This window comes from Lycorma delicatula, chromosome 1 (genome assembly GCF_047948215.1).
Source record: "Lycorma delicatula isolate Av1 chromosome 1, ASM4794821v1, whole genome shotgun sequence".
Taxonomy (NCBI): Eukaryota; Metazoa; Arthropoda; class Insecta; order Hemiptera; family Fulgoridae; genus Lycorma; species Lycorma delicatula.
Genome location: NC_134455.1, coordinates 87,145,711 through 87,170,264, shown reverse-complemented (window position 1 = coordinate 87,170,264; position 24,554 = coordinate 87,145,711). Strand labels below are relative to the sequence as shown.

At 28.3% G+C, this 24,554-nt stretch overlaps 1 protein-coding gene and 2 pseudogenes across 2 annotated transcripts in view; 1 reads left to right on the top strand and 2 right to left on the bottom strand.

Annotated features, from left to right (window-relative positions):
• ND-SGDH (NADH dehydrogenase (ubiquinone) SGDH subunit) overlaps positions 1-24,521 on the bottom strand; it is a 30,380-nt gene extending 5,859 nt beyond the window's left edge. The window contains exons 1-3 of one of the 2 annotated variants that reach the window (XM_075357556.1): positions 24,365-24,521; positions 23,298-23,512; positions 18,751-18,857 (exon numbers count right to left, since the gene is read on the bottom strand). In XM_075357556.1, the coding sequence (XP_075213671.1) occupies positions 18,751-18,857; positions 23,298-23,512; positions 24,365-24,407 (365 nt within the window). In that variant the 5' untranslated portion in view covers positions 24,408-24,521. Of the gene's footprint in view, positions 1-18,750; positions 18,858-23,297; positions 23,513-24,044; positions 24,268-24,364 lie in introns of those variants that run through there. The other variant, XM_075357550.1, reaches the window with a different exon arrangement.
• On the top strand, positions 284-1,459 carry LOC142318138 (cytochrome b-like; annotated as a pseudogene).
• LOC142318508 (NADH-ubiquinone oxidoreductase chain 1-like) lies at positions 1,560-2,807 on the bottom strand (annotated as a pseudogene).
• Positions 24,522-24,554: the final 33 nt, after the last annotated feature.

Genomic DNA, 24,554 nt, shown 5'->3' with positions numbered 1-24,554 from the left:
TCAAATGAAAAATTCAAACCAAGAACAAAAATTTTTTTAATCTGAATATTAGTTACATTAATTTCTGTTATAATAAGAAATTTAGACCCAACAACAGAAATAATTACTAAACTTAATGAAATAAAGGAAATGACAACCGAACTAACTGAAGAAAAATCAACAAGAAAATTTTTTAGAATATATAAAATAAATATTACAATTACAATAATATTTATCTTAATTATTACAATAATCTCAGAAAATAACATCGTAAGAACATTTGAAGGACCACTTAAAAAAACTTATGTTTAAATCAATACGTAAATTAAGACCAATTAATTCATTCTTAATTGATTTACCAAGACCATCAAATATTTCATTATGATGAAACTTTGGATCACTTCTAGGAATATGCTTAATAATTCAAATTATTTCAGAATTATTCCTAGCAATACATTATTCACCAAGAATTGATAAAGCTTTTAAAAGAATTGTACATATTACCCGAGAGGTAAATTACGGATGAATAATTTGAAATATTCACGCAAATGGTGCATCATTATTCTTCATTTTAATTTTTATACACACAGGACGAGGAATATATTATGGATCATTTAAATTAAAGAAAACATGAATATCAGGATCATTAATTCTTTTAACATTAATGGCAACCGCATTCATAGGATATGTACTACCATGAGGTCAAATATCCTTCTGAGGAGCAACAGTAATTACAAACATAATTTCAGCAATTCCTTACATAGGAGAAATAGTAGTACAATGAGTATGAGGGGGATTTGCTGTAGACAATCCTACACTAAATCGATTCTTCACATTCCACTTTATTTTACCATTCATCTTATCAATAATAGTAATGTTACACCTAATATTCCTACACGAATCCGGATCATCCAACCGACTAGGTATGAAAAATAATATTGACAAAATTCCATTTCACCCCTACTTTACAACAAAGGATATCTTAGGAATAGCAATAACAATAATAATTTTTACAATAATAATTAATTTAAATCCATTCCTCACTATAGACCCAGAAAATTTTACACCAGCAAACCCACTAAGAACACCTCCACACATTCAACCAGAATGATACTTTCTATTTACATATGCAATTCTACGATCTATCCCTAGAAAATTAGGAGGAGTAGTAGCACTAATAATATCAATTATAATTATTATATCGATACCATTCTCAATAAAAATAAAATTCCAAACAAGATCATTCTACCCAATAAATAAAATAATATTTTGAATTATAGTAAATACATTTATTTTACTCACATGAATTGGAGCACGACCAGTAGAAGAACCATATATTATTACAGGACAAATCCTAACCACAATTTACTTTTCATTTTTTATCATCCATCCCATGTCTACAAAGATATGAGATAAGTTATAAGTTACAAGTTAATAAGCTTAAAGCAATATAACTTGAAATTATAGGAAAGTATAAAATAATATTAACTTTTTTTTCACCTTAAAATAATGAAAAACAAAAAAATCCTAAAAAAAATAAAAACCAAAATATAATTTAAAGTAACAGGTAAATAGCTCTTTCAACACATATATATTAATTTATCATAACGATAACGAGGAAAAGAACCACGAACCCATACAAAAAAATAAATAAGAAAAACAACCATAATAAAAAAAAAAAATTTATACAATCACCCCCTAAAAAAACTAAACAAGTAAAAAATCTCATAAATATTATATTTCTATATTCAGATAAAAAAAATAAAGAGAATCTAAATGCTCTATATTCAACATTAAATCCAGAAACCAACTCTGACTCACCCTCAGAAAAATCAAATGGAGAACGATTAGTTTCAGCTAAAATACAAGAAAGAAAAATCATAAATAAAGGAAAAGAAAAAAAAATAAACCAAACATCCAACTGAAAATAACAAAAATAATTCAAATTAAAAGACTCACAATATAAAATAAAACAAAAAATAACTAAAAAAAAAACAACTTCATAAGAAATTCTTTGGGAAATTCTACGTATACAACCCAATAAAGAATAAACAGAATTAGATGACCAACCAGCAATTATAATAAAATAAACCCCCAAACCAGAACAACAAAAAAAAAAGAAGACAATAAGAAAATCCAACAAAATTAAAACTAAAAGGAAATATTAACCAAAAAATTAAAGAAACAGAAAGACCCAGAATAGGTACAAAAAATAAATCAAATAATTTCCAAAAACAAGAAAATAAAATTCCCTTCTAAATAACTTTAAAGCATCTCTAAAAGGCTGTAACAAACCAAATAAACCAACCCTATTAAGACCCTTACGGAATTGAATGTAACCCAAAATCCTACGTTCAAATAAAGTAAAAAAAGCAACACCCAAAAGAATAAAAATAAATAAAAAAAAAGAACTAAGAATAAACATTTACTAACTGTAAAAATACATTATTAAATTCTAAATTTAAAGCACTTAAATCTGCCAAATTAGTAAATAAATTATTATATTACCAAAAATCATTTCGTACCAATTAGAATAAATTTAAAGAAGATAGAAACCAACCTGGCTCACGCCGGCTTGAACTCAGATCATGTAAAATTTTAAAGGTCGAACAGACCCAAAACTGTAAAACCTATCCCACAGAAACTTTTAATCCAACATCGAGGTCGCAAACAAATCTATCAATAAGAACTCTCCAGATTTATAACGCTGTTATCCCTAAGGTATCTTAATCTTTTAATCAAAATAAAGGACCAAATACACATAAAAAAATGTAAAAAAAAATAAAGATTAAAATTTTATTTGTCACCCCAACAAAATTTAATTAATAAAAATTTTAAAAATAAACTAAAAAAAAAATTTTTAAATAAAATAAACATCTATAGGGTCTTATCGTCCCTCTCCTAAATTTAAGCTTTTTAACTTAAAAATAAAATTCAAATTAAATTTCAAAAATAAAGTATAATTTTCGTCAAACCATTCATTCCAGAGCTCAATTAAAAGACTAATTATTATGCTACCTTAGCACAGTCAAAATACTGCGGCTATTTAAATCATTGAGCAGGTCAAACCTTAAATAAATTACAAAAGGACATGTTTTTGATAAACAGGCAAAATTATTTCTTGCCTAATTCATAAATAAAAGTTTTAAATCTACTAATTTAATCATAATTAAAAATAAAAAAAATAATTAAAATCCAGTAAAAAAATAAATATAAAAAAAAACCTAATTTAATCTACAACGAACTTTAAATGATGAAAGATTCTAATCCAACAAGAAAAAGAAAAAAAAAAAATTATATATAAAAAAAGAGCTTATCCACCTTAATATAAAATTTCAAAATGAAAAAAAAAAATAAAATTAACAAAAAGAAATTCTCGATTAAATCAATCTACCAGATAACCAGATATAAAAAGAAATGAATTTCATATCGAAACAATCCCAAACTTATAAATAATTATTCCACAATAAAATACAGATTAAGATATTTCTTCACTATTCGGGAAAAAAAAAAAAATTTAAAAAATTAATTAACCCTGATACAAAAGGTACTAAAAAAAATTATTATTCTAAAATAAAATTTATTTATCCAATACTGTACAATTAACTAAATTAAAGAAAATCAAATAAAAAAGAGACAAAAAAAATTTAAAAAAAAAAAAAAAAAAAAAAACCTATCAGACTTAACTGAATTGAACAGTAACAAATCTTATTGTAAATAAGAATAAACCGAAGTCCAATTCTAGATACACTTTCCAGTACATCTACTTTGTTACGACTTATCTCAATTTATGAGAGTGACGGGCGATATGTACATAATTAAGAGCAAAATTCAAAAAATTTATTAAAAAAAATTACTATTAAATCCAAATTCAGATTTAATCAAATTAAAAAATCAAAAAACAAAAATTAATGTAACCCATTATAACCTTCTTATAACTGCATCTTGACCTAACATAAATCTTTAAAAAGAAAAAGAAAATAAATTTTCATTACACTCAACGACAGAGATATACAAGAAAAAAAAGGTACAAAAAATCGTGGAATATCATTTAAATTACAGGTTCCTCTAAAAAGATTTAAAAACCGCCAGATCTATTAAATTTCAATTATAAAAAATATACTACCTTAGAAAAAAATTACTAATTAAGAATAACAGGGTATCTACTCCTGGTTTAAATTCAAATTTACATAGAAAAAAAAAAAATTATTGTATAAATTTCACCTAAATACAAAATATTAAAACCAAATAAGACTAAATTCTAAAAAAATTAACTTGAACCTGAGGAATAACCGCAAATGCTGGCACAACATTTTTTGGTTCTAAAAAATATAACTTAAATTAAAAAATTAAATTAAAAAACCTTAACACTGAAAATAAAAATTAACCATTAAGGATATTTAACCTAACAAAAATTTACATGCGTTATAAATTTAAAGCCAAATTTTAAAACAAAAATCAAATTTTTTTTAAAACTATATTTAAAGGGGACCTTAACTACAAAATTATAAACAACAAATTAAACAAATTACATTCAAAAAAGGATCTCCTCCCTTGTGCAAATACAACTTCAAGCTACCCCTAACTGAAGTTAAATAAATTGTAGCTTAAACCAGTAAATAAAATCAAAAGCTAATAATTTAAGAAAAAGAAATATTAAATAAAGCTACCCCTAACATTATCTAATTTAAATAAAAAAACAGTAGTTAAAATAAATAAAAGTAAACTTAAAAGTTGATATCTAAAAGCCACAAAAATATAAGATAAAGCTACCCCTAACATTATCTAATTTAAATAAAAAACAGTAGTTAAATAAAATAAAAGTAAACTTAAAAGTTGATATCTAAAAGCCACACAAATATAAGATAAAGCTACCCCTAACATTATCATAATTTTCTATAAAAAAAAAAACAATGGTTCAAAATATATGAAAGTAAACTTAAAAGTTGATATCTAAAAGCCACACAAATATAAGATAAAGCTACCCCTAACATTATCTAATTTAAATAAAAAAACAGTAGTTAAAATAAATAAAAGTAAACTTAAAAGTTGATATCTAAAAGCCACACAAATATAAGATAAAGCTACCCCTAACATTATCATAATTTTCTATAAAAAAAAAAACAATGGTTCAAAATATATGAAAGTAAACTTAAAAGTTGATATCTAAAAGCCACACAAATATAAGATAAAGTTACCCCTAACATTATCATAATTTTCTATAAAAAAAAAAAACAATGGTTCAAAATATATAAAAGTAAACTTAGACAACAATAATCTTAACATCATAAGTAACAATAGTATAATAATAAATTTGTTTTTAAAGAACCAAAATAAATACTTAAATAAAACATATGTAATAATTATTTTATCAAACTAAACCTTAAGATAAGAATTAAACCATGAGGTTTTTTTTTTTTTTTAATAATTATATATTTTTAAATACACTTATTATAATATAATTATATTCCTTAGGTTTTTTAAACTTTAAAATTTATTTAAATGAATAAAATTATTTTTAATAAAATCCTATTTAATTTAATTAAAAGTTGATTTTAATTAAATTCTTATAAATTAAGTATTTAATTAAAACTAAAAATGATTTTTATTAAATATCTTATTGATGCATTTAATTAAATAATTTATTTTAGATGATTATCTTTACAAAAACTATTTTACATTAAAATAAAAATCTATATTATATTAAAATCTTTATTTAAATATAAGAGGTTATCTATTATATAATAAATTTTTTAATTTATATAACACTTATGAATTAAAATATTATACTTAATAAGATTAAATATTAAAGGGAGAAATAGATATATTTAAATAAATATATTACTATATATAATATATATATATTATAATATAACTATCTTTTTTCTTTTTTGTAACATAATAATTAATCAATTGAATGATATAATATAAATATCTTATTATAACGAAAACGTTTTGTTGAAAAATTAAACTCAAAAATCAAAAATTGCAAAAAAATTGCCTTCCAGCGCTGCTACCAGGAGTGGGAACAACGACTCCGCCGGTGTATAGCTGCCCAAGGGAACCACTTTGAAGGGAACAACATTGTTGTTGGAAAAAAATAAAAACTTTGGTAAGTAAAATGTCAGTCTCATTACTTTTCTCACACACCTCGTATTTCAGGATCTGAGATTTTGGAACTGCACAAAATAAAGCTATAGGTTTGCCTCCTTTTATTCCAGATTAGTACAGTAACAAGACAGGTAGGTAGCATCATTTTTATACAGCATCATTTTTGATACAGCATCATTTTTATAGTCATCAAAAATTTATCATTTTTAAAGACTAAATGATTAGTTGAATCTCAATTTCAGGGAACATCCAGAATAACCATGGCTACATGGCTGGATAATGAACTATTTTGATATCATATTTTAATATATTTTTAAATAAAAATTGTACATTTTTGGTAAAAAATTGAATTAAATACACTGTTTCCCAACAGTCATTACCAATCATTGCATACAAATTTTACTTTTATATAATTAATGCTGGTTTTAAATTTCATATGTTTTTAGTGCATGAAATTCAACAAAGGAATTTTTTATTTTGCTCTCTACATACTTATTTTTATTTCATATTCTTTAGTAAACACATTAGAAAGAGATTTATTATTATAATTTTCTGTTGTCAGTTTTAAAAGTAACTTTACAATCTGTTAAAAACAATAAAATTTAAATAATTAAAAGTTAAATGAATATAAAATATACATATAGAATCTATAATTAGATCAATATGATTAAACATTTTTCTCTTAAATTGTAAAAATTACACAACTTTAGTTTAAAAAAACAGAATTTTTCATAAATTTACATTGAGAAAACTGTACATTGAATTATCGTAGTTATGAACAAAAAGATTTAGCTGCATTTTTAAGTATCTTTTATGTAATATACACAAATTTTCAATAAATCTTCAAATAAATCACAGCACATCAGAAAAGCCTTCCCAATAAAAAAGTATATTTGTTTTCTGGTTAAATGAATAAGTATAATAACAATATTTCCTTGATATAAAAAACAGAAACAATTTCTACTGAAAATCTAATTAATCGTATGTAACAGAAAATATGAAGGTATTCAATAGTAAATCCTACTTTTCAAAATAAGCACAGGCAAAGTAAATATTAAGAATACAAATGATGCCTATTTTCACTTCCGTTACTAACAAATGTATGAAATTTTCATTATTAGTAATAATAAACCTTGATAGTAAAATTATCATCGCAAATCAGTTATTTAACAGCTGATTTTTGAAGTCAAAGGCTCTGCGGTTCAAATCCTAGTAAGAGTAAGTTGACAGTGGATATCACCAGTATACTTGATGGGTGCGATTTAATTAACCTACACATGTGTACGATTGCAACATACACATTAGGAATAGGAAAAAATAAAATAGTAATAAGAGGCACAAAATTGTCAATTTGTATTATTTTATGCAACCCACTTTAACAATTTCAACCATATTTCAACTTTTATCAACTGACTTGAACAACGTGGTGTCATTTTGTTCACAATAAACAAAGTTTTATTAGATAAAAGGCTTAATATTTTAGTAATAAAACATAATTTTATAACTCATATTTACTTCTATTAATGATTAAAAAATTTTAATGACTGCTACTCTGGAATTTTCAAAGATAAAATTTTTAAACTCATTTAATTTGTAGATGGTGGGAACGTGTACATAAAATTTCATTTATCTCAAGTCTCTATTTTAATTAATTTAAGATATTAATTTTTATTGAAAAAGCACAAAATGATGGAGAGAAGTAAAATGAAATAAAATCAGGCATACTTCTTGTTATTTTACATATTTGTATGAAAAGAAAACTAACAACAGCAAAAAAATACACAATTTTTGTTTTCAAACCAAAATCTACAGTGATTTTATGTCAAATAAATATTAAATACAATAAACTTATCTGTAATTATTTCAATGAGGCTGCAATGTTTCTCCATTGTAGAGACATTCTTTTAAAGGGAGATTCATAATATGAATGTTAGTGTTTAAAATTGAAATATATATTATGTAAGTTGGATTTGTTGTTTACTTCTGAAATACTACTCTAATGTTTAAAAAATAAATAAAATTGAATTTAAATAAATAAAATTAAAAAAATGTATGAAAAAGTGCAGGAATATAAATTTATAGGGATTTTGCAAATTTATAGGGAATATAATATACTAGATACCGGTCTGGTATCCACCGGTATCTCATGTTTAACGCTAATTAAACCTTTAATAAAGGAAAAGTTAGTAATGCTGCCACCATCATCCAAAAAAATTCTGGATGCTTCTGGGCTTGTTTTGATATTAAGATATTTACTTCCAACAGCAAATACTGAATCTAGAAAATGTCATTGAAAAAGATTATTGCCAATAAAAATGTTAGCAGTTCATTAATAAACAATTGTGAAAATATAATAAGTATATATAATTATTAAAGTATAAAAACATAACCATAGATATAATTTTTAAATATTGTGTGTAAATTGAAGGGTTTTTAAGTAATTAGTGTCTTACTTTTTCCTGTTTAGCCTTCAGAAATCACCGTCAGGTATTACTTTAGAGGATGATATATGAATGTAAGTGAAGTGTAGTCTTGTACGTCTCAGGTCAACCATTTCTGAGATGTGTAGTTAATTGAAACCCAACCACCAAAGAACAACAGTATCCACAATCTAGTATTCAAATCTGTGTAAAAGTAACTGACTTTACTAGGACTTGAACGCTGGAACTCTCAACTTCCAAATCAGCTGATTTAGGAAGACGCGTTCACCATTACACCAACCTGGTGGGTTAGGCTTTTTATATCTGCCTAATCACTAATAACTGCATTTCTCAATTCCTGAATATTGGCACAAGCCATCCTTTCTTCTGACATCTTTCACCTTCAAACTTTAGTATCTTATCAGGCAACATTCTAATAAAAAATATTTGAAAATTTTAATGTCTTCTTTTTAAATCTTACATATTTAAGTCTCATACTAGTAACATTAACATAGACACCATCAATTTTGCCAAATGTGAGGTAGTGACATTTTTTAAATGTATGCAACTAGCTATCAGACTCTTTTAAGTTTACACATTTAGCTTTTTAGCAAAGAATTCAATTTTAGTTTACAAAATTATGCTGTTAACTGGAAAGTGTGAATTTTGCTGCTACTGAAACCATTGAAAAACTGCTTCATTTAAACTGTAAACCAGTATTCTAGTTTTCTAAAATTATAGTTTCCCCATACCTTCACTGAGTCATGCCTTCAGTCATCTTTCTCTATTGTTCCATACTGTAGAGAAAGCTAAACAAAAAATTATTGCAGGCAACTTGCTTACTTCTCTCTACTAAAACTCAAAAAAATTCAATTTTTCCATAGAAAAGATTTTATGTTTACTAGCCATAATTAAAAAAAAAAACCTTTAACGAAAATATAGTATACTTTAATTATAGAACATCTATAATATTACTGTATAAAATACAGAAACTATTGTACATGAATCATGGATTTAATAACAACAGAAACTTTAATAGAGAAAGTCAGGTTGTTTTCTGGTGCTACCACTACTGAACACTATACAATAGTGAGTTTCATTGTCATAATACAATGATGAAAAATAATTTCACTGGTTCAATATTTTTAGTCATAGACTATATAATAGATATTGTTAAAACATGTTACAAAATCCCAAGAATATCTTAACAAGAACTGTTTTACAGATTACACCATCAATATGAATCACTACTTGTAGTGATACGATTCTGATTTGTAGCTTATAAAAAGCAAAGGATAGTGTATGTACTGTTGGGATGTCACCCCATCCTTGTTGTGTAGCAGGTAAAGCATATTATTTATAAAACTCAGAGAAAGGAGTAAACCAGTATAAATATTTGATCATTAACCTTTCAAAATGTTGGAATCATTCATTCTAAAGTAGTTGGGGATAAACAATGGGTGTTTCAAAAAGGACACAACCCTAAGATTAAGAATGTAGAAGTCACACACAGGTAAATTTTATTTCTCCCTACATGTCAGTTGGCAACACTGAACTCAAGATTAGCAGCTTGTAACAGTTCAAATGTTCTTCTTATGCACTAGTGCTATAATAGTATAAATTTGTCTCTATTGTATTCACTATGTTGTTTTCCAAGGATGAACATGTGTTTATTACTGAGACTTATTGCGCTTATAAATCTTATGAATGAATGAACAAGTTTCAGATAGAATTTCCCATTTTTCCAGTTCCTAATAAGTCAGCACAATACTGCATTTGATTAGTAAATTTCGAGAGACTGGGAGTGTACATGGTCAGAAAAGTACAATTCGACCATCACTGTTAACAATAGAAGTTCTGGAGAATGTGAAAGAGCGTTTGACTCATTCACTCAGAAGGCTGCTCCGAATGTTATCTTCACAAGCTGAGCTTTCACTATCTACAGCTTCCAGGGCTACTAAAATATTACAATTCATGCTTATTGCAAGAACTGAAAAAAGTAGACCACGGACAACATTTCAGTATTGTCGTTGGTTTCATTTTCTTGTTGATGACAACGGTATTGAAATTTTGGATTGTGTTTATTTCAGTGAGTAGGCATGGTTTCACTCAAATGGCTACATTAACAGCCAAAACTGCAACGGTATTGAAATTTTGGATCGTGTTTATTTCAGTGACTAGGCATGGTTTCACTCAAATGGCTACATTAACAGCCAAAACTGCTGAATATGGAGTGGTAAAAATCCTCACACGTTTCATGAACAACCACAACACGGACATAAAATTGGTGTTTGGTGTGTGATCTCCTGGCGTCGTGTAATAGGGCCTTCATTTTTTGACAAATCTTTTTTTGACAAATTTTTTGATGGTGTGGTTTAGCGCAACTTAATTGAGCAGTTTACTGCCATGTTAAGATTTACAAGAACAAGAATGTCAGTTCCAGCAGGATAATGCAATCTGTCATACTGCTAATGAAACACTGGTTATGATGGGAATTTTTTGGCCATTGTTTGATATCAAAAGGGTTGTGGCCTCCAATATCCCCACATCTTACACCAGCAGATGTTTTTCTTTGGTATTTAAAAAGTGTAGTTTTTAAAAACAATCTTCATACACTTGACGAATTGAAGACTAACATTGAAAGTGAGTTTTCAAACATTACTGAGCAAACATTACGAAAAGTGGCTACAAATGTTATGAAACGTATGCAAACTTGCAACGGGATCACAGGAAATCATTTTGAAAATCTACCATAAAGTTATTCAAGGTAATTTGAATATTGTTATATAAGTATTTTACTAACATAATGCTTCTGTAATAAATTCATATTGTCAAACAAAGGGGTTGTGTCCTTTTTGAAACACTGTATTTTTCGGTCGTTACAAGGAAATTTCAGCATTTTCTTTTGTATAACAGAGAAACTACAGTCAGTGTTCGCTCTTGGGACTGGCAACCCAGACATTTGTCCTGGGCACCAAAACTTGGGAGCGGCATTTTGGCTGTAAGTGTGAGAAAAATATTGATGTGTTAAATACCCAATTAATAGAAAATTTCACATATTGATTTTTTGCATTCGCTAAAAACGTACAGTGTGTAGCATATTTATATTGTTTATGTCTAAAAGCTAAAAATATTTACACTATTAACAAAAAATTAACAAGAATTTGTAAAGGACGCTGCTTGAACTTGTTTGAAGATGCATAGACTTGCTTATTGCCTCTAATTATAAAAGAACGGTTTCATTACACAATAGCATTATTGTTGCTACTACATTGGTAGTGATAACAAGTGGTTTATAAATTTTACTTCAGTGTGATTTCTTAATTTTTCAAGGTAAGTACATCTATAATTAAGCTGCTGTTTAGTTTGATAGATACTAGTAGTTTATCGTACATCAATTACCGAATTGAAACAATAAAAGCATTTTAAAGTAAATATTTTATTTATCCAAAAAGGCTGTTTATTGAATCAATAAAATATTGTATAAAATTTAAATATATTCTACAGGTTTAATTATTTATATTTTTGTTTTATGAAAATATTTATTTGAATCAATAATATAGGACATTTATTAAGTTCATTGCTTTGATAAAACACATTTTACAATAATATACTTGAATAACTGAACTGAATAAAATCTCAAAATCAAGAATTATAAAATTGTTTTTAATGACTATTTATAATTTGCTGAAATATTTGTTATTATAAGATACATATATAATAACACTAGACTTTCTTTATGTTCTCAGGAACGAAAAATATTTTGTGTAGCGCACAAATATTTTTTATGTTGATTGATGAAATATAATTTTAAGTTATGTTAATTATGGTTTTAGCTTATTTTGAGCAAGGTTAAATATTTATTTTTCTTTTATATTATTTGATAGTTTATATTGTTTAATTTGCGTTACGTGCATACCTCAAAGAAAATTATCTGGTTACCAATATAAAAAAAGAAGAGTGGAAAAGGAAGCCGAAAGGCAAAAACAAGCTGGCGCATTAAAAAATTATATCAAGAGTTGTACCAAAATAAATGACGGCTCTGAGAATCCAACATCAAGCCCGGTTATAAAAGAAAATACAGACATGTCAGAGGATGATGATGAGAAACAAATAGATGAAGTTTCTAAATCAATTGGAACTGACGACACTCTGACTCTGCAATCACCAGATGAAAGAATTGAAAAAATTAACACCAACGTGACACCCACAGAAAGCATTCTACAAACTTTGAGTACAGATCCAGCATTGTGGCCAAGAATTTTAGGAGATGCCGAAAGAAGTTTTTTAGTAAGACAAGGCATAATTACATATTTACAAATGGTTTCCATAATTACAAACCATTGCAAATTATAAATTTCCCTCCAATGACTGGTCGACATTTTGCACAAAATATTATACACAAATTTTAAGCAATGGAGAGCAAGTTTAACGAAACTGGCTAGTGTACTCTTTCACAGAACTATGTTTACTGCTTCTGTTGCAAAATTTTAAGCTGTATGGTAAGTTCTCTTTCAAAGGAGGGTTTTAAAGGTTGGAAGCACCTTGTGAAACTTTAAAAGAGCATGAAATTTCAAAATATCATATTCAGGCCCAAAAATCATGGTTAGAAATGAACCAAAGGTTAAAGTGTTGTAAAACTATAGATGTGGCCGCTCAAAGAATTATTAATGCTGAAACAAATCATTGAAACAAGGTGTTTCTAAGAATCGTAGCAATTACTAAAATGCTTGGTAAAAGTGATCTGGTTTTTCAAGGTACAAGTGTCAAAGGAAGTCGAAAGGCAAAAACAAGCTGGCGCATTAAAAAATTATATCAAGAGTTGTACCAAAATAAATGATGGCTCTGAGAGTCCAACATCAAGTCCGGTTATAAAAGAAAATACAGAATTGTCAAAGGTTGATGATGGCAAACAAATAGATGAAGTTTCATAACTATAATGGTAATTTCTTAAAAATAGTTGAGTTGCTATCTGAATTTGATCCCATTATGGAAGAGAACATCCACAGGGTGCTCAAAAAAGAGACTAAAGCTCACTATCTCGGGAAAAATATATAAAACGAGATAATAGATCTTCTGCATCAAAGTGTAAAGTCTCATATTATTGATGAAATAAAAAAAATCCAAATATTTTTCCATAATTTTAGACTGTACTCCTGACATTAGCAAATGACTTTTAATCAGATATGTTTCAATCAATAAATTTGATGCTGATGATGAAATTAAAATTAATGAAAGCATTTTAGGCTTCTTACCAGTTGAAAGATCCACGGAAAAACAAATGTCTGATATTATAATTGGAGAACTTAATGACTTTGGTTTAAATTTGCAGGATGTCAGAGGGCAGGGATATGACAACACATCCAACATGAATGGCGATAAAGCAGGAGTGCAATCTAGAATTAAACAATATAATTCGCGAATATTCTACGTTCCATGTAGTAGCCACAATCTCAATCTTGTTGTTAATGATATGGGGCAAAAGAATCCTTGGAAGCCACTAATTTCTTCAACATGATCCAAAAAATATATTTATTTTTTTGGATTGACGGGCAATACTTTTAAAACAGGTTCAAGGTTTAACTTTGAAACCATTAATAGATGGAACAGTAGGATAAAGGCCTTAAGCCTTTGAGATTCCATTTGGGAGTTATATGCCTTGCTAAGCTTTTATGAAAACCAAGAAATTGATAATTTAATAAGAGACAAGGCCTTGGGTTTATTAAATTGTATTAAACAACTTAAGTTTTTGTGTTCATTTAGTATTACAAAATACTAAATTCCATTAATCCAATAAGCAAGTTGGTGCAAACAAAAGATTTTGATCTAGCCTCTGCACTTGATCTACAAAACTGCAAAATATTTTTCAAGAATCTTCGATCACATTCGTCCTTTGATGAAATTATTACTGATGCAAAAGAACTTGCTACCGAAATTGACGTGCAGGCTAATTTTGGATCAACAATAACATGACAAGAAGAAGAAAAAGGAACCTTTCATATGAAGCACGAGTTGAACCCATCAGAGATCCAAATGAAAAATTAAAAATAATTTTTTTTAATTTAAAATCTATCATGCACTAGATGCTAGATTTGAACAACTTAGTAATCATAGTAACTATTTTCAATTAATGTAATATATACGATTTAAATCCCATGTCCAAAGAAATGCTACTAAAATACTGTATGAATTTGGAATGTACTTTAACTGATGGTGATTCTGTTGACATAGAATTAGCAGAGTTAATTTCAGGAGTATCTTCACTTTTGGGCAAACAAGAAAGCCTAATCAATGTACTGAGCTTAATTACAAAGTTAAATTTCATGCCAAACCTTACTATCGCTTTAAAAATATTGCTAACGATACCAATAACTGTAGCACGTGGCAAAAGGAATTTCTCTAAGTTAAAATTAATTAAGAAATTTTACATTCGACTAAAACACAAAATCGTCTTAATAGTTTGGCTATTTTGGCAATTCAGCATGAAATTGCTGATCAAGTAAATTTAAAAGATGTAATAAAAACCATATCGGAGAGGTATCTGTTGAGAGCCAGACTAAGGAATGATTCCTGAAAGAGGGCAGCAGCTCTTTCAGTAGTTGTTAGGGGCGTAAGTCACAATGACTTAAACGGCCATATCAGCATCACTCAGTCCTCTGAGTACTGCGCAGCTGAAAGCAATGGAAAACTACAGCAGTTTTTTTTTTCCAAGAAAATGTGGCTCTGCATTTCCATACAACAAAGATAGAGGTGCCTTCCTTGGTAAAATATTCCGGAGTTAAACTAGTCCCCTGTTTGGATCTCCGGGTGGGGACTACTAAGGAAGGGGTCACCAGAAAAGTAAAAAATAACATTCTACGAGTCGGAGCGTGGAATGTTAGAAGCTTAAAAAAGGTTGGTAGGCTAGAGAATTTAAAAAGGGAAATGGATAGGGTAAACGTGGATATAGTAGGAATTAGTGAGGTTCGGTGGGAAGAGGAAGGCGACTTTTGGTCGGGTGACTTTAGAGTAATTAACTCAGCGTCAAATAATGGGCAGACAGGAGTAGGTTTCGTGATGAACAAGAAAATAGGGAGGAGAGTGGAGTATTTCAAGACGCATAGCGATAGAGTCATTGTAATAAGGATAAATTCAAAACCTAAACCGACAACGATTGGTAACGTCTATATGCCTACAAGCGCCCATGATGATGATGAGGTAGAATGTGTATACGAAGAGATTGATGAAGCAATTAAACACGTAAAAGGAGATGAAAATTTAATAATAGTTGGAGATTGGAATGCAAGCATTGGAAAATACGTGGGTGAATACGGGCTGGGCAAAAGGAATGAAAGAGGGGACCGACTTATAGAGTTTTGCACGAAGTATAATTTAGTAATTGCCAACACCCAATTTAAAAATCATAATAGAAGAATATACACTTGGAAAAAGCCAGGCGATACTGCAAGGTATCAGATAGATTATATCATGGTTAAGCAAAGATTTAGAAATCAACTCGTGGACTGCAAAACTTACCCTGGAGCAGACATTGATAGCGACCATAATTTGGTGATAATGAAATGTAGATTGGGGTTTAAAAACCTGAAGAAAAGGTGTCAGATGAATCGGTGGAATTTAGAGAAGCTTGAGGAAGAGGAGGTAAAGAAGATTTTTGAGGAGGACATCGCAAGAGGTCTGACTAAAAAAGATAAGGTAGAAAATATAGAAGAAGAATGGGAGAATGTTAAAAAGGAAATTCTTAAATCAGCAGAAGCAAACTTAGGCGGAATAAAGAGAACTGGTAGAAAACCTTGGGTTTCAGACGATATATTGCAGCTGATGGATGAACGTAGAAAATATAAGAATGCTAGTGATGAAGAAAGTAAAAGGAACTATCGGCAATTAAGAAATGCTATAAACAGGAAGTGCAAACTGGCGAAAGAAGAGTGGATTAAAGAAAAGTGTTCAGAAGTGGAAAGAGAAATGAACATTGGTAAAATAGACGGAGCATACAGGAAAGTTAAGGAAAATTTTGGGGTACATAAATTAAAATCTAATAATGTGTTAAACAAAGATGGTACACCTATATATAATACGAAAGGTAAAGTCGATAGATGGGTGGAATATATTGAAGAGTTATACGGAGGAAATGAATTAGAAAATGGTGTTATAGGGGAAGTTGAGGAGGATGAAATGGGAGAAACAATACTGAGATCTGAATTTAAGAGAGCATTAAAAGATTTAAATGGCAGAAAGGCTCCTGGAATAGACGGAATACCTGTAGAATTACTGCGCAGTGCAGGGGAGGAGGCGATTGATAGATTATACAAACTGGTGTGTAATATTTATGAAAAAGGGGAATTTCCGTCAGACTTCAAAAAAAGTGTTATAGTAATGATACCAAAGAAATCAGGGGCAGATAAATGTGAAGAATACAGAACAATTAGTTTAACTAGTCATGCATCAAAAATCTTAACTAGAATTCTATACAGAAGAATTGAGAGGAGAGTGGAGGAAGTGTTAGGAGAAGACCAATTTGGTTTCAGGAAAAGTATAGGGACAAGGGAAGCAATTTTAGGCCTCAGATTAATAGTAGAAGGAAGATTAAAGAAAAACAAACCAACATACTTGGCGTTTATAGACCTAGAAAAGGCATTCGATAACGTAGACTGGAATAAAATGTTCAGCATTTTAAAAAAATTAGGGTTCAAATACAGAGATAGAAGAACAATTGCTAACATGTACAGGAACCAAACAGCAACAGTAGCAATTGAAGAACATAAGAAAGAAGCCATAATAAGAAAGGGAGTCCGACAAGGATGTTCTCTATCTCCGTTAATTTTTAATCTTTACATGGAACTAGCAGTTAATGATGTTAAAGAATAATTTAGATTCGGAGTAACAGTACAAGGTGAAAAGATAAAGATCCTACGATTTGCTGATGATATAGTAATTCTAGCCAAGAATAAAAAGGATTTAGAAGAAACAATGAACGGCATAGATGAAGTCCTACGCAAGAACTATCACATGAAAATAAACAAGAACAAAACAAAAGTAATGAAATGTAGTAGAAATAACAAAGATGGACCACTGAATGTGAAAATAGGAGGAGAAAAGATTATGGAGGTAGAAGAATTTTGTTATTTGGGAAGTAGAATTACTAAAGATGGGCGAAGCAGGAGCGATATAAAATGCCGAATAGCACAAGCTAAACGAGCCTTCAGTAAGAAATATAAGTTGTTTACATCAAAAATTAATTTAAATGTCAGGAAAAGATTTTTGAAAGTGTATGTTTGGAGTGTCGCTTTATATGGAAGTGAAACTTGGACAATCGGAGTATCTGAGAAGAAAAGGTTAGAAGCTTTTGAAATGTGGTGCTATAGGAGAATGTTAAAAATCAGATGGGTGGATAAAGTGACAAATGAGGAGGTATTGCGGCAAATAGATGAAGAAAGAAGCATTTGGAAAAATATAGTTAAAAGAAGAGACAGACTTATAGGCCACATACTAAGGCATCCTGGAATAGTCGCTTTAATTTTGGAAGGACAGGTAGAAGGGAAATATTGTGTAGGCAGGCCACGTTTGGAATATGTAAAACAAATTGTTAGGGATGTAGGATGTAGAGGGTATACTGAAATGAAACGACTAGCACTAGATAGGGAATCTTGGAGAGCTGCATCAAACCAGTCAAATGACTGAAGACAAAAAAAAAAAAAAGTAATAAAAAAGTTGGCAAAACTGAAAGTGAAAAAAAAAGTTTTTTTGTGAATTTAGTGTAGTTGATGTTACCTTGTTTTATTTTCAAAATAATAGCATTTTGATTGTGCAATAATACACATTTTTAGTAGCATTTAAAAATGTAAATAATTATATGGTTAACAATTAATGACTAGATACAGATATTTCTTAATTAATTTCTACTGTTTTTTACTGCTTGATTATCAATATTATGTTAAGTTAATTGTTTCTTACAAAATATATGCTTTTATTAAAATTTAAATAAAATGATTTGATTTTTATTGAAAATAGAAAATATGTATCATTTAAAAAATATATTTATATTCTTAAGGGGCGGCAATTTGTCTTTTTTTTCGGGGTGATGTAACCGCTAGAGCAGGTACTGCTAAAGTACATTGAGTGATAGAGGAGTTATAAAGGAAACTGTCATTTCTTTTATTACAAATTAATCTTCATTATGAAGAAATCCGTTTTACAGAAATTACTGTATATAAATATTTAAACATATTTACATTAAACTTACTTGATTTTTCTGAGCTCATCTTCTTCATACAACACATGCAAATATTTCTCATACTCTTGCTGATGGCTTGGATAAATATAACGTACAATAAACCTTGTAATAGGGTGCTGAAATGTGATACAAAACAAGATTTTTACAAAGAATATATCTACATATAAACAGAAATAATTAACATCCAAAAAATTGAACTAATGAACTAAAATATTTAATCTATTCTACCTTTACAAAATGTCATCAGTTTAATGCTATATATTAAATCTCAGTGAAAAATTATTTTATTGGATTACAAAATATTAGATGTATCAAAATAAAGTTCATTCAATTTTACTTGAAAAAAAAATGAAATTAACATTAATGAATGTACAAAATGTAAAAAAAACCAAGTAAATTCTTTGAATTTTAAAACCTGATGCCAAAATTAAAAAAACACAATCTACCAATAATTGACAAAGCTCTTTAATCCTGAGTCGAATTCAAAAAGTTAAAATTTGACCAATTTAAGTAGAACATTATTTCTTATAACATTTAATGCTTTTTTAAATGAATTCTTAAACCTTTATTCTAACCTCCTAACTTTATTTTTATTTAAAATATGGAGAGGTCTACAAAACTAACACCTATGAAAGATATCTCATGACGAAACAGAGAGAATTTCTGGACATGTTCTAAAGTGAAAATAAAAAAAAGTTCATTTAAATATTTGTCCAGAAATGCTTTAAAGTTAAGTTTATGAAAACTTTCACCCTGATTTCTGCACAAAGAATAAAATTGAAGCTATTCAGAATGCGTTTCATATGCTTTTTGGCATGAGAAATTTCATAAAATAGGTTGCAGAACTGCACCTCTAGCAATTTTGAGACAATTACTGTAAAACACAAAAACTGGTATTGCAGAACACATTTTTTTTTGTTCAAACATAACTTTGTTAAATTACCAGTAAACAAATAAAATTCGTAGAGAATTTAATTATGGGAAAATTTAAGTAAATAATTTTGACTGAATATGTAAAAGTGTTTAAGAAATTTGATTTTTATAAAAAAAAAATATAGATATCTATCAAGGAATGAAAGGCATTACCTGTTTCAGACTATAAAATAGCCACTCCTTTGTTTATTGCAAATGGAAAATCTGTGTGGTTATATTTGACAATACTAAATATCAGTCAGTAGAAAAAAAACATAATCTGCTGCTATACTACAACCAAACATAATGAAGGGCTGGATGATTATAAATGGTTTATGATACATCAAAAAAAATTACAGCTTTTGGAAATCTACTGTCTTTAAACTCTTTGATATTGAAATATATTAATCTAAACAGTTTATGAACAGAAGAAAAACATTTGGTTTTAGTTTCATAACAAGCCTTAAAAGTTGTCTTCAGAAGATTCAAATTTGTCTGTTGGAGGTTGTGTCTGGCTGCTATGGTGCTCAGAACCACTGTAAAGCTGTCCTATTGCTTTGACCAAGATGTGGATTGCAAACCATGTGCATGTGCAAACCAAATGCACATGCTTTCAGTTACATTTGTGCTTTTAATTACACATCTGCCCAAACTTCACATCACATACTTTCTATTATTTGCATATAAGCCTAGTGTCTGGAACAAAATTTACTGATTTGTTAATTGTTAGCTAGATATAACTTTGAATTGCAAACAATTTAAGACTTCCAACAATGACTAATAGTAGTAGTCCCAGGCAAAAATTACTTTAGATCTGGTCCAAGATTGGGGAAATAAGCTGATAATTTTAACCTTATCTTCTTTAGAAGCAACACGTTTTTCTTTTAGTTTTAAAATAAAATCATCATATTCATCTGAAGAAGATTAAGCTGGATTTTCATTTTCAGAAACTTTTGGGTCAAAACACAATTCAAGATTCTTTTTTAATCTTTCAGATACCTTATTTATTTTAAATTTTACTGCTGATGGCCTTTGATCCATGCTTAATTTTTTCAATTCTATGGAGGAGATACACCCAAAATGCTACATGCAGCAACCAATTGTTCAACATTGAGATGTGGAGCAATGTATTGCTCTTGGTCTTCGCATTCATATTGTTCTTTGTTCTGCGGAGAAAAAATACTTTTGAAACAGTTAACACCAAGAGACCTTCCAGGAACTAAATTTAAATTTGGAAAAATGTGTTCTTTAAGAGCTTGCTCAGATGTTATTTGTCTTAACTGTTTTTTTGTGAGTTCTCAAAGGGTCACAACAGAACTGACCATATAGGTGACTGAATTTTGACAAAAATGTTTTTTCATACTTACAAACACTAGTGACATCTGAGTAACACACAAAAAAAAAATTGTTGGTTTTCATAACTAAATTCACAAATTTTAATGAGTTCTTTTGGCACTGTACCGTATACTGTTTTATGAACATTGTTCTTCCATTGTTTTATGTAAAATTACTTGAAAATAATGTAAAAATTTAACTGATTTTAAAATTTGCAAATGTAATATTATTAAGTAAAACTTATTTATTTAAATAAACTCTTCCAAATACAGGATGAAATTTGAGACACTGCAAACAGGTCCCAACTAATTAAGATTGACCAGTCTGTAACTGCAAAGCTAAATGATGTAACAAGCTTAAATGAGCATGTTGCAACTTGAATTTTCCTTATCACTGGAAATGACTTCAAGTGCCTGTTATAACATGAACAATGCAGGTGAATGCTTCAAACAAGTCTTGGTACTTACGTATTAATGCCACCACAGCTACAGCTTTATTTAAAAACAAAGTAGTCAATCGGATTTCGGTGGAAAATGGGCCGATATAGAATTTAACATAAATAAATAAATATTTATTTTATAAATATAATTTATAAATTAACACCGTAATTTTTTGAGTATTTATTTAATAAATACAGTAATTACAATTATTTATTATTTAAATAATCAAATTGCAATAATTACTGAATTTATTAAATAAATACTCAAAAAATTACGGTGTTAATTAGTCAAGGTTAGAGAGCGAAGCAAGCGTAGGTTAAGTTTTGTTAAATTATATAAAATAAATAAATATAAATAACCATTTATATTCTGTTTTGAATCTGTTTCGGCCTATTTTCCACTGAAATCCGATTGACTACTTTGTTTTTAAATAAAGGTGGCGTTAATACTTAAGTACCCAAGTCTATTTCAACTATAATAATGTATAAAAATATTAAAGTGCCAAGAAGACAAGAAACCCCCTTGAAGCACTTATTTAGCGAGTCAAAACTAATCGCTTTTAACAGGTTTTTCATGATTTTTGAGAGGTTATAACTTTTTTATTAGTACAAAAGAAACTTTTTTATTTGCCATAAAATCTACAAAAACAATGTAAGTTGTGCAAATTTGAGATTTACATCACCAGCCCCATCACAATTATTTGAAGCTAAAATTTGAATTTAAAAAAAAATTATTTTCAAACATTCATAAAAATGTAGGGGTAAGTATATCACCACCACTAATATTATGGATTTTTTTTTGAAAAACTTGCATACTTTTGTGTGGGGGGGAGAAACAAGAAAGTACCAATTTTTATTTTTTATTTTGAAACATGCATATCCCCACCTAATTCTTGTTGGATATTAAAAATACATGGATTTTTGGACAATTGGTCAAGTGTTTATTTTTGGGAGGGAGGGATTCTGAAAAAGATCCAATATTATTTATGGTAAAACTAATATCATATACCTACATATAAAAAAATAATTCAAACAGTGTATGCCAACCAACCTCTTGAAAAAAAATTACAAGTGAAATTTCACAGTTTTTCATGTTCAACTTTATTGGTAATTTTCTTATAGAAAGAAGAGAGATAGGTAAATAAACCACTGAACCAACCTTTTACCTTGAGAAAATATAAATAAATTGCTTTTTGTTGCATCCTTCCAGGACCAATAGTTTTTTTGGTTGATTTTTTTTGTAAACCCTTACAATCATAACAATAGGTGTGCAGACCATAACAAAAATAGCTACCACAAGTAAACTGCTTAAATAAAATATTTTTAAAAAAAATAGTTTTAAGGTCCTGAAACATGTAGGAAACAAGTGGGCAAGATTCAATTTTTATTGAATTTGTCAAGTAATCACCCTTGTATCATTTCAAATGGATTGACCCAATCACGATTTGATTGGATTTTAATGACCATATTACAAACGTATTTTTAATATTAAGAGTACAATTATAAAAACATAAGGCACATTTTCAGAATTTTACAGCCAAACTTTTATATACAACTTTATTATACATAATTTTTATCTTTAATGTTAATAAGACGAGGTTAGCAAGCAAAGGTTATATTTGTTTAGATGCTGATTCCATAATGAATTGTATATCATACCTACATCAACATAACCTATGCTCACTTCACTTGCTAACCTCCTCTAATTAATGTTAAATATGAAATTATATAGAACTTATTAATAACAAAAGTTATATTTAAGCTAAATATAGTAGTGTTAATTATTGCTATTTTACATTGATTAATAAGAAATTTTTGATTTTTTTCTTGGCTGTGAAATTTCAAAAAAGTACCAAAAATAATAACGTACTCTGTAATATTCCCAGTGTTTTGGTGTGTATCCTTCAGGAATTTCAGTTAAAGTTGCTGGCCCAATAAAGATGTTTGTAAACAACACAATCAGTCCAACAGGAATAGCACCAACAAAGAGGTAGAAGTGAAACAAATCTTTCATTTTCTGGTACTGCCATCTTGATGGAGTTATAGGAAAAATTCTGTGCTCACTCATCATTCGATTACTGACACCTGTAATTACGATAACATAGTTTTATAATTACTAACTTGACAGCAAGATCAAGTGGGCAAACATAACTATTATAAAAACAGAAATTAATCACTTAAAAAAGTAATCAACATAATCAATACTTAAACAAAGAAAACTTCATTCCATGAAAGAAAAAAATACTTTCATTCAATAAACACTGCTTTGTAACAGTTTTTCTTGTATATTTTCTTTTACTAAGAAAAAATATAACTTTACTTTTTTAATCAGACTTTCTGGAAGAGGTTTAATCATGAACATGTATTTCTAGAGATGCTATAAACTTATTTTAAATCCACTACTTCTCTACGGGTCTATCGGCAAACAATAATTTTTATTATGAAAGCTTAAACAATTTGTATTTTTACTATAACAGCAACTGCGAAAATACAACAGGATAAAGTATTCACAAACATAATATTAAAAATAAATACTTAATAAACAACTATCCAATAACAAATTAATAAAAAAGTTTAATGTTAGTAATTAAAGCTCTCAGATTAAATTTTATTTTACCATTAACAACTTTGGAATTCGTTCGAAGAAAATTAAGAAAGCTGTTATTAAGTGAGCAAAACTTTCTTAAAGAACTGAAAACTGCCATTCTGTACGATTAAGTAAAAATTCTTCCTAGAAAAAAAGTTCAATACTAATATAACGACTTAAACCACATTCGACCTTACAACCTGTACGTAATACAACACAATATGAAAAGTTCAATAGCAGCTGATTAACATCTTACACTGCCTACTGTATTTTTTCTTGTTTAAGTAATAATAATAAAATACACTTGTTTTAGAACTGCTATAAACAGGTTAATAAAAAAAAAAAATTACAATGAAATTGTAAACCGTACGGTAAGAGTCTCGCAGACACCATTTCTTCCGCTCAAAAAACAAAAATTTCTGTAATATAAATAAAACTGTTTTTAACAAAACGATTTTTTTTTTTTTTTACGTCGGAAGTGGGAAAATTTGCTTAAACCAAACGCCCAGTAGTCCGTACATACTTGGTGTCGCCTACTGC